We start from the raw sequence: 18095 nt of genomic DNA on the forward strand, positions 1-18095 counted from the left end.
ACATGAATCTGATTTTCTTGTTATCAATATCATAGCATGCTTTTGGGTACCCTAAAACAAAAAATAAATTGTAATACTACCAAATATTGCATACCTGAATTTTAATATTAAAACAGTTCATTTTATTTGAATGTTTAGACTAAGTGTCGTGTGTAAACATCAGTTATAGGCATTTTAGACGTTCTATTGTCATAATGCTCATTTGGCTTTATTTCCTTTTATATCTCCTAATATATTCATTTTCAGATGTTTGTGATGACCTTTACTTTATCAGTTTTTCATGTTCTTTTGAATGGAACAATAATTTTTCGAGTTTGACCACTCTAATTTTTTGTTGCTATTGTAACCAATGACGTTATTAATATTTTCCATGGAAACAGCGTTTGTAAAATTTTGTAACCCAAGATTTTCTTGACCTTTGAGGGTTCAAGAGACCATATCAAAAACTATTTGCTTTTAACATGTATGTGCACACAAGAAAACATAAGCCCTTTGTACTATCAAGGAAATCTGATGAGAACCATAAGATCACTTCTTTAACATTCTGCTTGTTTTTGACGTTCTATGTATGCCGAAAGGATGGCCTTTTAAGGCCAGTCTAGAATGCACCTGGATTAATGGTTACTTCAAAATCTTAGCATCTTAATTTATTAAATGCTTAAAGAAGAGTCCCAAGACTGGTCCACTTTTCAAAAATTGCTTGATAGTCACGTTTAGTCATAGACTCTTAATTGGTAGTCCTCTATGTCCTTGAAAGTACATAAAACCCACTAAACACAGATAGTTAACCTTAACCTACCATAGCCATTTGCTGTATGGGTAGATACCGTTATATCATCAAAAATATTGAACTTTGGTTTGGATGAACATGGCGGTAGATGGTATGGCTTTACTTTCACGGTTGACGGGGGTGGACCTCTAGATTTCTTCTTCTTGTTCTTCAGCTCTGTATCTATGATGAAAAACGTTTATAAATTTTTCAATGAAACAAAACTTGCTGACTCTTCACTCCTAAACTCCTAGTCATCCACCTAGAATGTCTGTGCAAGTTTTCAGAGCTCTATCACAATTTATAGTGTAATTATGTTTTTTGTGATACCTGCCCCACTACTAAGTTTTGAGTAATTATATCCTCTTTTACCAATTTACCCTCAGATTAGCCTGCATTTTATGTTTTATTAAATAAATAAAATAGAAAAGAAACACTGAGGCGATGATAAAAAATGTGTAATTAGCAGACACTTGGAACAGCAATGCTTAGTAAAAAACGACCAATTTTATAAAGTTACACTATTCTTACCTGTTCGCCTTTTGAAAGAAAACTGCCTTAAATTTTCTGCTTCTGAAGTACACTCAAGAAGGTTGTTCTTGAAGTTAGCAGGTAAGGATTGATGGCTTGATGAAACAACATTTTCGTTATGGCTGAGAGAAAAGAGTTAAAGTTATACAGGGTACTAAAAGGGGTGGGTCACAGTGGGTACATAAAAGATGCTGGAAAAATTAGTACCATGTACTGAAAAAGGATGGTGGTGCTAATGGCTTATTCTAAAATACTTATACAAGATACCTCTGCAAAATATTGTTTGTTTGATGAGGGATTTCAAAATTGTCTGTATTGTAAGTTCCTGTGTTTTCAGTGGTGTTTGTTTGAGCAATTGCAAATCTGTCAACATGACTTTGTGAGCTGGTCCTTCAACAAAAATAAAAATATCAACATTTTAAAGGCGAACTCAACAAATTTTCAATTTTTTCATTTTCATCCTGAAATGGTATGCATCAATGATAAATACGAAATGTAAAGCTTGTAAGTCTCATTTCACTCTAACTCTTTAAAAATGAACTTGTTTATCAAACACACTTTCAGCTGTTTTATGACGTAGCTGTATTCAGAAAAACAAAGAGGCTTATCTTCTGAGGCAAAAAATCAGTGAAGACATAGACAGGTCTCTCAACATGGGGATTGGGACTGGATTTTTGTGTTTTTTCTTGGAGTTTTATTCTTATCCAGCTAAATCACCCACAATTTACCAGGAATACTATTTTAGGTATTTATTTCTCATTATAATAAAAAACTCGAATTGGAAAAACAACCTTCTATTTCAAAAAGAAAAGGAATAGGAAAAAGAAAACAGAAGATACTTCAAAATAAATTGCTGTAGCTATGTGGTGTGTACACATGGTTGATGTTTTGATGTTGTAGTTTTGAAAGTTTTTAGAGCTTGTAGAAAAGTTTTTATGGTGGTAAGGAATTTTCTTTGTACCTTAAAAGTGGTCCTAGACAGCCCTGCCTACTTCCGACCCCCCAAATAACAGTTATGAAAAAAGATTTTATGTTTGTACAAACATTTCCTCTCCAAGTTGAACGGTAAACTATTGCATGAACTATCGAAACAAAACATCCAGCAAAAAAGATGGCTACCGTTAGATTGGGTAACTTGCATCAGTGGAGGCAAACATGCATAGCCCTCAAATGAAAGACCTGGCCACTGGCTGGTCATTAAAATACAAAATTAAATCAAAACAAAAATAGTAGAGTAGAGCTGCGAGCGGAGCAGTTGTATTTTAATGACCAGCCAGGTCTTTCATTTGAGGGAGGGCTATGCATGTTAGCCTCCACTGATGCAAGTTACCCAATCTCACGGTATAATGTTTGGTTTACTATCTAATCTCTCAGTTTAATTATCCGGGAAAATGTACATATGTACCCTTTGGATTAATTTATAGAAATAGAAATAGAAATTGACACTTTGGTAGCTAAACTTCATTGCAGCGAAAGGTTTGTTTTTATTTTGTATGTTTGAAAAATCACGTCAGAATTAGGCAGGGCTGTTGAATTTAGGACCACTCACAGTACTATTTAAAAATACAGGTTGTGTTTTCGATATGCATTGATCGCATTTACTAAAAATTATGCTTGTCATCCTGGCTTTCCAGTTTAAGAGTCTGTCGTCGAAAAAGGTTCACTCACAGCAGCTCACAAACTGCATCAAACAATGGCTGATTTGCCTGCATAGCTCAGCAATTTTAGAATTTTAGACTTAAAATTTTGAGTATAGCCCTCTAAGACATTATCAAATAATCTCAAAAAAAAACCCTTCCCTTGTTAATATTAGCTGCTGTCTCATAAAAAAAGTAAATGTGAAGAATGCAAAAAACTTACCTATCAACCAGGTCAGCAGATGAGGCTAATGGTTGTGCCATTATGTTGTTCCTAGAGCTGGAACGTTCAGAACGTTGCTCCAACATGGACATGATTTGTAGATAACCAACCTCAGGTCCCACTACTAAATCTGCTTTACTGTTTGAAAGTTGAAAAAAGTTATTTTCATCCATTATGCTGTTAGCTGATCGATCGGTCGGTCAGGTAAAAAGAAATTTTTGGAAGAACGAGCGCAGTGAAGAATAATTATTCTCACGTGTTCTGATATCCGGTCGATGTGGCGTGTACCACAATGTGGTAAATATAGATTAAGTTAAACTAAACCACGTTCCGAAAATGCGGGCTCCGGCTTTCGGTTTTTATGATGCTTAAACCTGGATTATGCATCTTAATCTACGTTTCTATTATTATTGTTGTTTTCGTACGCCATACGGATAACTGTTCCGACGGCTGGATGACTATTCCGACGGCCAATTTTCCGCGGGCCGGATAACCACTGGGCGAAATCATAGATTTCCCAAATTGTAAATATAGTAAAACTGTATATAAAAAACAGTATTTCAATGAATTTCAAGCGGACTTTGAAAGTCCACCTTTCGAACGTGTAAATATCTGAAATATATTGAAAAAATATGATAATTCAAGGATTTCCATCTATTTGAAAGATGATCTTTACTATATTTCAATATTTTGAAAATATGAAATTTTCATGTCGTTAAAATCTCTTGAAATATGAATTTCACTAAATTTACAATTTTTGAAATATGAGAGCGCCAATCTAAAATGGCGGCATAGATCTTAAACCGGGGGTCAATAGAAAATCAATATGATTCGTATGATATCATATTCACAATGTAAATATGTTTTAGAAGATTACTCCAGTTTAGTTTTAAATTCACTCGAATAATTTTAATTCGAAGAACGCCTAATTGTATGGTGTCTATGTTATATTTTTGAGAGTATCTTAAGCAAAATTTAATAATGTAACCCCCTGACCAGATGCCAGATTCGCTTTACGAAATCAAAACATTCAAAACAAGTTTTCAATTTTGTGGTTTCTTTGATTTGAGTGTTAAAGTTGGAGTGGTGGAAGTGATAAGCTGATCTGGAGTTTGGTGTAAGAAAAATGGAAAGGAGAAACTTAATTCAACCACAAAATCATGATGTGTAAGTATTAATTCACCGATTTATATCTAGTTTTTGCTATTTCTATATATCCTAAGGGTCGATCAGACAACACTCATTTAAGGATTTTTTTGCATCTTTTTGCATTTTGTTTCTTTAATTTGCCTTTGCGATTTGCCATGTCATTCACCCAGATCATGGGTATATTTTCTACTTTTTTTTTACTTTTTTGTAATTGTTGTTTTCCTTTGCTGTTCATTTGTTGTCAAAATGTTTGACTCTTTTGTCTTTCTACACTACAGGTTGTGATGCTGTATATCATAACATAAACTCCACGAAACCATTTCTCGTCAAGTAAATCAAGGGTAAGTAAGGAAATTATCTGCTTATTTGTATTCTACTTTTTTTAAAAGAACTATAAGCTAGATAATTTGCTAAATATGTAGGTATTTAAATTTTTTTTTGAGCAATGAAATGTTTTTGGCAAAGCTTTCTTCTCAATTTTTGACTATTCTGGGATATGATTAAAATGATTATCTTTGTTTGTGAATGAATGATGGAGCAATATACATCAGTTTTGTTTATTTTTATGCAGGTTAAATGACTTTATCAATCACTGAAACTGTACAAGTCTCTGCACCATAAAGGAAAAATCCAGATAGCCTACACCACATGATCTGACAGACAAAACGAGAAAGGTATTTATCACAGAATTAAATTAAACTTTTTCAACAATTCCTAGTCCATTTGCTTTACAAGGTAACCTTTTCTCTCGAAACTAGAGATCAAATAAAATTTCCCGGAGGGGGGGGGGCACTTAGTCAAAATTGGGTATGGGGACGTTTTGCTGGGCAGGGTCCCTTTTTTATACTATATCTAACAGGGTGCAAAATTTTCCAATTTTCAAGATGAGTTTCTGATAGGGTCGAATATTTTGATTATTTTGGACACTTTTCAGGGTGGAAATGAGAAAATTTAAAAGTTTTTCGGCTACTTTTATTAATTTTTGCCATTCCAGGGTGAAAATGAGAGATCTTTTAATTTTTTATTCTGACAGGGTTCCAATTTTGCCAAAAGTTCACATCTGATAGGATCAACTTTTCAGTCTCCAGTGGTACTTCCCCGTTGACCGTCAAGGTCAGAGCCCTTGGGTTAATTTCGTGATAAGATTCATATTTTTACTTTTGATAGTTTGACCATATTATTATCGATTTTCAATTTTTCTTCAGAGAACACCATGAACTGACACGATCTTTGAAGAAAGCTGATTGACTTATGATCCTGAAATCCAGTTATTTGGCAAGTGACGGTTACTGATTTCTTTGATGTTTTGAGTGTTTGTTTCAAGAGCTACAAGTTGCTTGAAATAGGATACTGATCTTGGAATTTTAATAAAGAAAGTTTGACCAAAGTTTAACTTATTTGACTAATACTTTTAAGTTTTTGCCCTCATACATTGTATACACAGCATTTGTATTTTTTCTGTATTTTTTTACCTTGTAATTTACGTTATCTAAATATTAAATTTACTTTATCTTATTTAATATGAATTTTTAGTTCTTCTAAAGATGAAATAGATCAGTAAAATGAAATATAAACTAAAAAGTAACCTGTGTCTTCCTTCCTTTTTAGCTCTATTTTGATACATCGAAACTTAACATTTGCAATTTGGAAATCTTTTAAACTTTATGTTTCATCCTTGTGTAAAGATAATAATTATGAAAATTTTCCTTTGGGAAATGTTTTAAACTTGACATTACATTCCATGGAAAGTTAGTAAATGTAATATTTCCCTTGTTGAAAACTTCTAAACTTGAAATTTCATTATATGTAAAGTTAGTAAATATGATAATCTCATGGTTGATTGAAATTCGATTGTCGTTTTTGCTTACGTTAATTTGTAATTTCCCGCGAACTTGTAATTTCCCTCCTAGCTTTTGTAATTTCCCTCCTAGATTTTGTAATTTCCCGCAAAAGTGAAATTTGCATCGTTTGGAAATTCATCACCTTTTTCGACTTTCTTACTAACTTCAAAGGCTTAAGTAAATGGAATACTATCCAATTAAAACTCGATTCGCGTTTCTATGACTTTTTCCACTTTTTTGAGACCTCTTTTTAAATTTTCAGATTGATTTCCAGTGTTAATTTTACATCTTTCAAAATTGTTAGAATTTCAATCCAAACCATGAGATTAACCAGGAATCCCATGCTTGTTTTCGTGAAATTCTGGATAAATTACCCTCGGTCAAATTTCGAAATGTTTTAAATTTCCCTCGTTGCACTCGGGAAATTTCAAAAAATTTCAAAATTGACCTCGGGAAATTTATCCCGAATTTCCCTTATAACCATGAGATTACTAGTACTAATTCCATGTGTCAGGAAATGTCTGAATAGGAATTCTCCATCTTTACATTTCGTAGGAAATATGGTCTTTCAAAACGTATGAAATATATAGAAAATGTTAGATTTCCTATATATTTCCTACATTAGAAATCTATGATTTCGCCCAGATAACATTTCCGCCGGCCGGACGACTATTCCGCCGACCAAGGAACTATTTCGATGGCCGAATTTCCGGCGAATTCTGACCCGGATCCCCCCTGATAGATCATGGTTGGAAACTTTGCCACACTCTGAACTGATCATGGATGGGGTTCTTGCTGCGAATTGAACTGATCATTGATGGGGTTCTTGCTGTGAATTGAACTGATCATTGGTGGGGTTCTGGCTACGAGCTGAACTGATCATGGGTGGAGTTGTGGCTACGAAATGAACTGATAATGGGTGGCTTACTGGCTTACTCTTTCCTCTAGTCACAAACTGCAATGATCATAGACAGAGTTCTGGCTATGAAATGAACTGATCTTAGGTAAGGTCCTGGCTACAAATTTAACTGATGATGGGTGGCTTACTGGCTACAAAATGAATTGATCTTGGTTAGGTTTCTTGCTACGAGCTAAACTGATCGCAGTTGAGGTCCTGGCTATGAACTGAACTGATCATGGGTTGGTTGGGTTCTGGCTACGAACTGAACTGATCATGGGTGGTGCCTGGTTACGAACTGAACTGATCCTGTGTGGGGTTCTTGCTGCGAATTGAACTGATCATTGATGGGGTTCTTGCTGTGAATTGAACTGATCATTGGTGGGGTTCTGGCTACGAGCTGAACTGATCATGGGTGGAGTTGTGGCTACGAACTGAACTGATCATGGGTGGCTTACTGGCTACGAAATGAACTGATCTTGGGTAGCGTCCTGGCTACGAAGTGAACTGATCATGGGTAAGGATTGGCTACGAGCTGAACTGATCTCAGTTTGAAGTCCTGGCTACGAGCTGAACTGATCTTGGGTGGTGTTCTGGCTACGAGCTGAACTGATATTATTGGGTGGAATCCAAGCCAGGAACTGAACAGTGAAAGTAGGAGGAGCAGTTCTCGGTCTGTATTTGTATCATATTTGATTCCTGGCTACAAACTGAACTGTGAAAATATCAATTCAGTTCGTGGCCATGCCTCACGCTACCCTGACCTGATCCGATATTTTCTAAAAAAGCACTGTGTAAGTCTTTGCGTTCTTTATAGTAACCTGGATATCTAGGCTATATAAACTATTTCACAGTCTAGTTTTTGATACTGTCGAACGTGCTAACCGCACTGGCTTAACATCAGTATCTTTGAAATCATTCGTAGGCCTAATTGTAAACTGTAAACTTATTGGCTTAAGGAAAATTTTAGCATTTATTAAATATAGTAGAGGGCATTTTGTAAAATCGCATGACTGTTTTGTTAGAAGCACTTGTTATACATTTTTGGAAAGCTAAGGGGTAGGGGAATCGAAATTACTATGTTTCCAATTTTTTTTTCGGACACTTTGGTGTGATTTTTGGACAAATATGACGGTCTCAGGCAAAAATCATAGGGTTAAAAATTAATGAAAATTTTAGCTCGAGAAAACGGAGACCTGTTGTATATTTTTGGAAAGCTCTCAAAAAATTAGGATTAGAGATATATTGCAAGTATAGGTGATTTCAGTACCTAACTCGAGATATTGAGCTTCAAAAAGCGCAAAAACCGGACAAAATAGCTGTTTCTGGCTGAAAAACACGGTTTTCAAGGGTTAATATCTCGAGTTAGGTACAGAAATCACCTATACTTGCAATATATCTCTAATCTTAATTTTTTGAGAGCTTTCCAAAAATGTACAACAGGTTTCCGTTTTCTCGAGCTAAAATTTTCATTAATTTTTAACCCTATGATTTTTGCCTGAGACCGTCATATTTGTCCGAAAATCACACCAAAGTGTCCGAAAAAAAATTGGAAACATAGTAATTTCGATTCCCCTACCCCTTAGCTTTCCAAAAATGTATAACAAGTGCTTCTAACAAAACAGTCGAGCGATTCCAAAAAATCGAACAAAATTCCCCCTACTAATAGCTTTTAGCCTCGTTTAGGCTAAAAACTCGTCCCCAGGCCCCAAAAATGATAATTTTCGAAAAATCATCCCAAAATATTAAAAAAAAAATGAATCGTGTACCCCGAGATATACACAACAAGTATGCAAAATTTCAGCCAAATCCAAAGCCTCCAGGCTGCCCAAAAGTTTTAAGCCTCGTTTTGAGCCTAAAACTCGTGACCACGCCCCTAAAAATCAAAATTTTGCAAACATGAAAAACAACCCCCAGGGATTCACCCAAAGTTTTAGCCTCGTTTTGGCGAAAACTCGTGACCACGCCCTTCTTAAATATTGAAATGAAAATTTTCAAAAAATGAAAAAACATCCCCAGATATTCACCAGAGGAACAAGTGTGCCAAATTTCAGCCAAATCTGGCCATTTTTGAAGTCTCCAGCCTGCCCCAAAGTTTTAGCCTCGTTTTGGCGAAATATTGTGACCACGCCCTTAAAATTGAAAACTTTCAAAAATGAAAAAAAACAAAAAAAACAGGTACCTTAAGGGAAGAAATTTTCGCAGAATTTAATTTCGCGAATCGGAGTTTCAAAATGGCAAATTTCGCGGAATCTAATTTCGCGAATGAGCCGATTTCAATTCAATTCGGAATTTAATTTCGCGATTGAGAAGAAGTTATCAACTTAGATTAACTTTTAAGCATCACGTAGTTGTTTATATTTATTTATATTTGATAAAAAATACACGTTATAATGCTTAAAAATCAATTGTGTCCATCTTTTTTGGTATTACCTGGTCAAAAACAACAAAATAAAGAAGAAAAAAAAAATCAAATTTCGCGAATTACGCCCCAATTCGCGAAATTAAATTCCGCGAAAATTTCTTCCCTTAAGGTATTCACTCAATGATCAAGTGTGCAAAATTTCAGTCAAATCGGACCGTTTTTGAAGTCTCCAGCCTGCCCCAAAGTTTTTGTGACAGACACACATACAGACAGACAGACATTCTCAGATTCTAGCTCAACTGAAGTTGAGAATTTATGTTCTGGTTTACAGCCTGGTCTCCCGATTTGTCCAGGGGGGAAATTTTCAAAAAATGTTATATCCTCCACCCCCATATACAATTCTTTACTGGAAGAGCCCCTTCTGATGACTAGAGTGTACTCTGTTTTATAATAATTTTTAAAGAAGCTGAGTTGTAGACTAGACAGACTCTAGAAGCACTTGACGGGCCGCCATTTTGAAAAACGAAAACTAATTCCAAACCTTCTTCCAAAAACAACTATTTGCATCTAGCGGACTATAAAAACAAGTAAAGGCAAAGATCAAAATTGGAGAATTCCTTTTATAACGGGATTACTGGGCTCCTTAATCGCGCTATCCAGTCTATCAAAAAGCCAGTTGACCTTGTGCTATGCCTTTACAGGAAGCCACATCTAAAACCTATATTTAATATTCGAGGAAACACGGTAGCGACGCTTTGCCAACCCAAGCCTCTGAAACAAACAAAAAATAATCTAGGTAATAAGAATATAACACTTCTATTTCTAATTTAAATTATTCTAATTTTTGTCAAAAATATGATAAATAAAGATTTTCGTTAATACTAATTAGAAAGTTTTGAAATAATTGTTTTTACCTTTAGCTGGACATTTTATTTACTGGAAGTTAGAAATAAAGCTATGAAAACCATAGATTTATAAAGCCCGAAGGGCTAGATATCGTGCTTTGGCTGAAAAATATGCCGTGATTAGGTAGGAAATCCTACCTAAGTCACGTGACATTACAATAGAATTTGAGCGCTTGACCAATCAGAAGTTTCGCGGGTTTTCGAAAACAATAGCAGCAATATTTCTTGCGATATTCACTTTGTTTGCTTGGAAGAGCTTAAAGTACGACATCTAGCCCTTCGGGCTTTTTAAATCTATGATGAAAACTTGCATTTAGGGCAGAATAATGAATTTCAATTCGCCTTGCTTCATATTTTTCCTTGAACACTAAAATTCGGAAAAGCTTTCAGCAAATTTTATCGAGCAACAAGTGGTAACCCATACACGACGGGAGCTGCACCAATCAGATATTCCAGTTTGCATGCTTCTCTTGCCTCGCTTACACAAGAAGCAAGGTCTCCTCCGTTTGTCTCGGTTAACCAAAGCTCGAGCAATTGTTGAAGAAAGAGGTCGATATCTTTATCCGTAACGTCCCATAAATTAGCCACGATCGCAGGACTGAAAACAATGAATACAGTCGAGTTATAAAGGTTCTGTGGAAAATTGAGGACCGGCTGAATAAGTTATCTATTTATCGAACTAAATTATGGAAAAAAGGTCAGAAATTCTCGCGAAAAAAGTACTTTTCATATAAATCTGCCTTATGTTAAGAAATTTTCAGGCAATAAGGCAATTTAAGGGCTTTGACCATAGTGATTTTTCATTTTTGACACGTACAAAGTACAAATTTCTGCCTGATGTAGCCCCGAAACTTTGACATGGTAAAAAATTTCTATTAGGCCAATCCTCGAGTTTGAAAATTTAAAGAAAACTCTCTGTTTCACAAAAATTAGTAAAAATCTTGGATAAAAACGATCGTAAATGTTGATGACAGTCACTAACCTTCCAGACAGCAAGTAGTATTGCACCATTCCTTGAGCTTCTAATGAGCCTTTCGCCTGAAAGAGATCATTAGAAACAAACTGCATTAATGGTTCCTTCATCTTTAGACCTCGAGAAAATTCACTTGGAAAATACAAACTGTTTTCTATCGCGCTTTCAAAGCGCTAATTTTCGAAAATAAACTCACAAAATTTCGCGATTTTTTTGGCTCGAAAAACAAATCCGTTTAATTAAATCCGCATGCCTACATTGTCCAGAGTTGCCCGTCGTTAGGAAAATTCATTATTTTTTTCGCTTTATTTCGCTATTTTTCCTGGATAAAGCGCTAAAAATCAATCGAAGCTGAAGGAAACGGTTAACAAATACAATAATGACCGGTTTTTTTCGGGCTGTACTGAAAATATTGCCCTCGGTCAACGCAACAGCCTCGCAAGCTCGGTCGTTAATTGACCTCGGGCAATATTTCTCAGTAAACCCTCACTAACCGGTCATTATTGTATTAGAGTAGCTCCCTTATTTCATTTACATTAGTTAAAAAATTCCCACCACAGCACATGGTACGAATTAACTCACCACCAGTTTCCCACTGCTGCATCCCATCAACAGGGCGACGGATTTGCAATGAAGTCGTTGCATTGCATCCCAACCAAGATACTCTTGTCCGCTCCCGTGACCACAATAACTGGTAAAAAATTACAAAAACGATGGTGTTTTGTTGAACTAAAGTAGCCTAGCATGCTAGAAGACTATTTCAGATAAGCAAAACGAGCAAAAAGTAACGGAGGGGCAAATTATACAAACTGATATTATCCCGTTATGGCCTCAGGAAGTTTCGTCGAAGAGAAAACCAACATTAACACCCTACACAACGAACCTTAAAGAAATACCAAGAAAAAACACAAACATAAAAATCACCAACAAAACCAATGAAAACGACAAAAACAGTACAGACAACGATGAATCCAACAACAAAGAAAAGGGTGACAGTGAAAGGTATGTAGATGGTCCCCCATTGCTTGACAAACCAACGGAAAAGTCTTATGAATTCGAAGAAAAGGCTCTGAGAAAAATCCGTATTAATAACGTCGCAAATGTCTCATAGACATCTTAATATCAACTCGATAAATACAAATTTGAAGGTCTCAAATTAGTTATCAAAGATAACGTAGACATTTTTTTGGTATCTGAAACTAAGATTGACGAATCATCCCTGAAAATCATTTCATTATTGAAAACTACTCGCGTCCATATCGCTTGGACAGGGACAAACAGGGAGGAGGTCTTCTACTCTACGTACGTCAGGGCATCCTTCTAAACTCGTATTAAAAGACAGAATTATGAAGCTATATTCATCGAGGTCAACTAAGAGCAAAATGGCTACTGGGTTGCTCTTATAATCCGCATGTAGCAATATAAATTCACATTTAGAGCTTTTACAAAATTGCCTTGATTCTATAGGAGATCATGACCGACTTTTACTATGGGGGATTTCAATTGTGAAATCGCAAACATAAAATGCCGAGTTTCTTGCTAGCGGGAGCTTTCTAGCTTGATAAATGAACATACGTGCTTCAAAACGCAGCAATCCAAAATGCATTGATCTGATGCTAAAAATTACCAAAGAAGTTTTCCGGGCTCTTCCTCTGTATCTATAGCTATCGGACTTTCACAACATCACAATAAGCGTCTTAAAAACCACTTTTGAAAAGTGTCCACCTAAAGCCATTAAATATAGATGCTACAAAATCTTAACGAAGATCTTTTCAAAAATCATTTAACACAGTACTTGAGTCGAATCGCAACTTTGAACATAAGATGAAAAAGTGTAGTAAAAAATCTTCTAAACGCTGAAGCCCGATAAAAACTAAAATACTAAGAGGTAATGATAAACCTTTCATGACAAAATCACTACGAAAGCCATGATGCATCGATCTCGACTTAATAACATTAACGAAAAGACCCTCTAACATTAACAAATATAATTAACAAAACAGCGAAACGATGCTTATATCTCCTGAGAAACCTAAAAGAAGATTTTGAATTCGGATGAAAAGCAAATCACTGACAAAAAATTTTGAAAACTGTGCGCCCTTTTTCCAATAAAGGACCAATAAGTGAGAAAATAACCTTAGTCGAAAATGATGAACTATTAAGATGATAAAGAATTGGAAAAATGTTAGGAGTCTTAAAATATCACTAAAAATTAGATTAATCACCACACAGAACCAGTGCCTTCAATGACTTTCGATATATTCTTCAATGAATAATCTTTTAGACCCACAAGTATACTCAAATAAAGAAAAGTATCAACATGAAACTCCTTCAAGTTAGAAACACCACCGAGACGAAGTAGAGAAGATAATAGTAACCTAAGACAAATAAGTCTCAAGCGGAAAGATATCAGCGAAATAATTAAAAAATCCTCTCACTTATTGCAAGCTGCTTCTCATAGCATAATGACTCTTCAGCTCAGGTATTTTCCCAACATTTCAGTTGGACAGTACCCCAGTCTACAGAAAATTCTAAAACGATAAAAGTCACTATGACCAATCAGTAACTGCCGTAATATCCAAAATTAGAAAGAGTATATACATCAAATATCAGAATACTTTGAGCATACTTTGATGAACAACAAGTGGTTTCGACGGAATTCCACTCAAATCTCTCTCCAATGAAGAGCTCTGGAAGCTAGCCAATGACCAAAAAGATGTTTTGGGGCACTGCTCATCGACCTTTCTAAGGCCTTGACTGTTCCACACATTACTTGTAGCAAAGATCAGTGCCTAGGGTTCGATGACCTTTGTCAGAGTTCAGATATCTAGAAAATAGGCAACAAAGGACAAAGTAGGCAACGAACTGAGTAATGGATCAAGATCAAGGATGGTGTTCCCCAGGGATCATCCTTGGTCCTCTGTTTTTCAATATATATCTGTGACCTCTTTCCTCATTGAGGATACTAAGGTTGCGATTATGCGGACGATACACACCCTATGTCGTGCTCTACCTGGATTGAAGTAAGTGGTAAACTATGTTGTAGCAGAAAAATCTTCCATGGCTTTCGATTAATAACTGGTTGGTAATGCGACAAATGTCAGTAATAGTTAAATCATTGCGACTCGCCTCTATCTTAGAGAAGAAAACTGTTTTCATACCAAAACGCAAAGTTCTTGGGTAACCTTCGATAATCTTTTACGTTTGATCGCATATAGAAAATCTTGCAGAAAGCTCGTTGCAATAACGCCTTAACCCGATGGCACTATCTCACTTTAGAAAAAGAAACGCTGATGGATGCTTTCATTTAATGCCCTTCAATTACTGTCCTCTCATATGGGTTCTAGCATATCTCCGAGGATAATCACCTACATAACGATGCTGAGAATGTTTTCAGCTCAATATCTCGATGATCTGTTGCCCTTGACCCGTTCCCTCCATCACCGCGACTACCTCCACACCTCCCGCCTCCGCCAGACGTCTTTCTCCCCCCAATGAGATCCCCGAGACCCCGGATTCCTTTCGTAGTAGGTAGTTAAAGGCCTGGGAAATCGTCTTTAGCTTTCCTGGGACCTAAAATTGGGCTACCCTTCTGATACTTTAAAAAACTTAAAAACCTAGATGAATTTAAAAAACCTCAGCAATGGAGGCCCACTATTGTCCTTGGAAACGTCGCATTTTATCCATGCGCGGTTTCTTGCGAATTAAATTAATTGTAAATAATCGTTGTCTGAGTATCAACTTCTAGATATCTGTAATTAAGTGATATGATTAGCTCGAGCTAAGTACACTTGTACCTTTGCATCACTTAAGAAAGAACATAAACACACCTAACCATATTTCACCTCACGGTGTAAATTGGTGAAATGCACGTACGGGCGATTTTTTTTTGGGGGGGGGGGGCTCTCATATGATCTGGCCTAGTCGTGTGCCGCGCTTAAGGTGGGGTTTTTTTTAGCATCTCAAATGCACTGTAAGGGTGTTTCTGGAGATGCATGAAGGGTTGAATTTTAAACAAAATTCCAAAAATTGTTAAAAAAAAGGTTTTTTACTTGTTTGTTTGAAAACGTTTTTTGTCTGATAATTACAGCTGGACGAATAATTTCTCAGTTTTTCTTTGATGAAGAAAATTCCAAGCTTCTTCTTTCGCAGATTTACAGCTGAGAATATAGTGCACTATAAGGGTTGTAAATCAGAGAAAATCACGACGGTTACTTTTCAGCCATATTGACTCTCTGTAAGGGTACGATTTGAAAGCAGATTTTGCGCGGCACATACTTCGTTTCGAAATCGGAGTGCCCCCCCCCCCCCGGGAAAACTTAAATCAAGCAAAACAGGTTTCTAAAACTCAAAATCAGAAAGCCGGTGGTATCTCTCGGACGGGAATTTTATATGAAAACATATCAGAGTTTCCTAAGAAACCCCTGTCCTGTTTCTGAAAAATTAAGAGTAAACGGACAACATTATTGAACACGAACTATTTTACAAGATTCTGGAGGGGGATATCTATAAAGAACGTCCAAGTTTTGGGAAAGAAGGTGATGTAGCAAAAAAGGTTACATGATGAGAAGAAAGAAGAAGGTAAACCTTTCTATATTTTGGATTTTAAGCAATATATCTTGGTTATTTAAACTGTTTCTTTAGTGACTTCTTTAATTCTTTATCTATTGAACTGGATAATATGAAATCATTGTTAAATAGATTTTTATGTGGCAAGGAAGAGATGGGGATGGTGAGCAGAAAATGGCAAAATTAGTGGGAGTGTGTTTTGATGCTGCCGAAAACAACTTACACAAATAAATCGTGTTGAGTGAGTGCTTTGGAGAATTCGTCACTTGTCGGCGCACGACCCACAATGCCTTGCCATTTTGCACTGAAGTGACAAGAAAGAAATACTTTAATGGGATAAACTTTCGCGGGGATTAAATTTCGCGGTTGGACCTATCCGCGAAATTCAAAAATTTCGCGGGGACTTAATAAAGCGGGTGGCACTATTGGGTGGCAATTATTTTCACGATTTTGTGACTTTTACTGTCAAATCATGCATGTTGGTTGTTGAAATACACATTATTTGCGCCTCTTTGATGCAAGTAACCATTCATATATTTATTTGACATATTCTGAGTTTTGTTTAGAAATATTTCGCGGATCAGGCACTTCCAAATTTCCATTGGGACACCCAAATCCGCGAAATCCGCGAAATTTATTCCCCACGAAAGTTTATCCTATTAAAGTAAAGTAAGAATTAGAATAAAGAGATCATTATATGGCAAACGAGGTAACTCTGGATATAATTTCCATTCGTATTAATTTTTTTGACAAACAATACTGTAGATACAGTGGAGTCTCTACAATTCGAATGTCTTCTTAAAAACTCGAATAAGTTTTATGGTCCCTTCAGTTAACAAACCCTTATAAACCTATGTAACTCGATATTTCCTTATGTCCCCCGTGGTTGTTCGAGTTATGGAGACTCTACTGTAGTACTGAATGATCTATGATAATATCCACTTACTCGATGAAATATTGTTGGAACATTGTTTCCGTTCGTTTCAAATCATTTCGTGGATTCAAAATGTAATAACTGTTCTCCGTGTTCAGTCCATCCTCTAGAAGGCCCTGTCAAGAAAAAGAAAAACCACTTTTTTTATGTTGTCAGGATGGATTACCTAATAGTTGCATATCTGCTAGGCCCTACAGATCACGAGCCGCAATTAATAGAATTTGAAATGACCACTGATAAAATCACGAGATTTCTTATCTTATTGTCATTTTACTCCTTCATTTTGTCCCAACTAAATAAGCATTGCTCAATGCTCAGTGCTAAATTCTGAAGGTGTAATGGAATATTCAAAAATAATGAAGAAATTCCAAGAAGTGGAAACACGTACATCTATCTCACCAGTGTTCTTTATGTATAAATACAAAGCGTCAATGGAGTTTCTGCGGTTTATTCAACAGAAAACACTTCTTTACCTTATACGAATCACAATGAGTTCTGGTCAGCAAAATTGACGGCATACGACTGATGGGTTGATGACGTAATATTGGAATACTTTCCCACGGCAACGATTGTAAGACCTGGAAAACGAATCATAAATGTAAATAAATGAAAACTAATAGTCAGGTAGCTGGGGTCGCATAGCAAAGTTTGTGAATGAACTTATGGTAATTGCTTTGAATAAATATGACATTTTTATCTTTATCTTGGTATATTTTTGTGACCTCACCTGCCTAGTTATAAAGAACACATCTAATGTGTACAAAAAACATACCTTATCAAGCACCAATACAATGTGTTTTCGCTTCTTGACTGTCAATTTTGCCTTACTCTTGGCTGTTCTAAAATCAGGAAAGAAAGTTGTTTGTTAAAGGGACATAACAGTACTTGCGAAGATTGTAAACTGTATGCAGCGGATACAAAATTAAAACAAATGTCACATGTCAAAATAAAAATATCACACCAAATATGGCTAAGTTTCATTGTTCAATTCATGATATTCATGATGTAATCTTTGAGCCTAAACAATAGATGTGACGTAACAACTTTGTCGCCATTATTGGTGGCAAAAAAATTGTCCCGCTAACCTATTTTGTATTGAAACCGGGGGTTTACGAAAAAGAAAGCTTAATATCTTGGGATGTAATATAATAAAATTAAATATCTTTTGGAAATCTATTGCAGATAATTAAAAAATTTCAATGAAAGAGTTTTTTCTTTGATTTGGAGTATTTGGACTTCTGTATTAATCTTTTCTTATTTTTTCCGGGGGTCCTTACTTGGAAAACATTGGGGAATGCATT

The 18095-nt window shown here is 35.8% G+C and overlaps 1 protein-coding gene and 1 long non-coding RNA gene across 3 annotated transcripts in view; one reads left to right on the forward strand and one right to left on the reverse strand.

The window, feature by feature from the left end:
• The window catches only part of LOC136813475 (uncharacterized), a 79432-nt gene extending 73561 nt beyond the window's left edge, over nt 1–5871 (forward strand). The window contains exons 1-4 of one of the 2 annotated variants that reach the window (XR_010847477.1): nt 4121–4327; nt 4588–4650; nt 4881–4983; nt 5515–5871. This is a non-coding gene — a long non-coding RNA (uncharacterized lncRNA). Of the gene's footprint in view, nt 1–4120; nt 4328–4587; nt 4651–4880; nt 4984–5514 lie in introns of those variants that run through there. The other variant, XR_010847476.1, reaches the window with a different exon arrangement.
• A 4339-nt stretch (nt 5872–10210) lies between these two features.
• Nucleotides 10211–17634, reverse strand: LOC136813476 (separin-like). The gene is made up of 7 exons (XM_067069992.1): nt 17567–17634; nt 17268–17372; nt 16807–16910; nt 16084–16164; nt 11874–11982; nt 11301–11356; nt 10211–10916 (listed from the first exon to the last, which is right to left on the reverse strand). Exons 2-7 carry the CDS (start codon nt 17310–17312, stop codon nt 10715–10717), a joined length of 597 nt encoding a protein of 198 aa, XP_066926093.1. The 5' UTR covers nt 17313–17372; nt 17567–17634; the 3' UTR covers nt 10211–10714.
• Between the last annotated feature and the right edge of the window lie 461 nt (nt 17635–18095).

The sequence above is a fragment of the Clytia hemisphaerica genome, unplaced genomic scaffold (assembly GCF_902728285.1).
Source record: "Clytia hemisphaerica strain Z4C2 unplaced genomic scaffold, Clytia hemisphaerica genome assembly, whole genome shotgun sequence".
Lineage (NCBI taxonomy): Eukaryota > Metazoa > Cnidaria > Hydrozoa > Leptothecata > Clytiidae > Clytia > Clytia hemisphaerica.

What these genes read in the sequence shown, in the direction of transcription:
- LOC136813476 (XM_067069992.1), bottom strand. Translation starts at nt 17,312, where the DNA reads ATGCCGTCAATTTTGCTGACCAGAACTCATTGTGATTCGTATAAG. An exon ending in CTCATTGTGATTCGTATAAG is followed by an intron (nt 16,911 to 17,267) that starts GTAAAGAAGTGT and finishes TTTTCTTGACAG; the next exon opens with GGCCTTCTAGAGGATGGACT. An exon ending in ACTCAACACGATTTATTTGT is followed by an intron (nt 11,983 to 16,083) that starts GTAAGTTGTTTT and finishes ATTTTTTACCAG; the next exon opens with TTATTGTGGTCACGGGAGCG.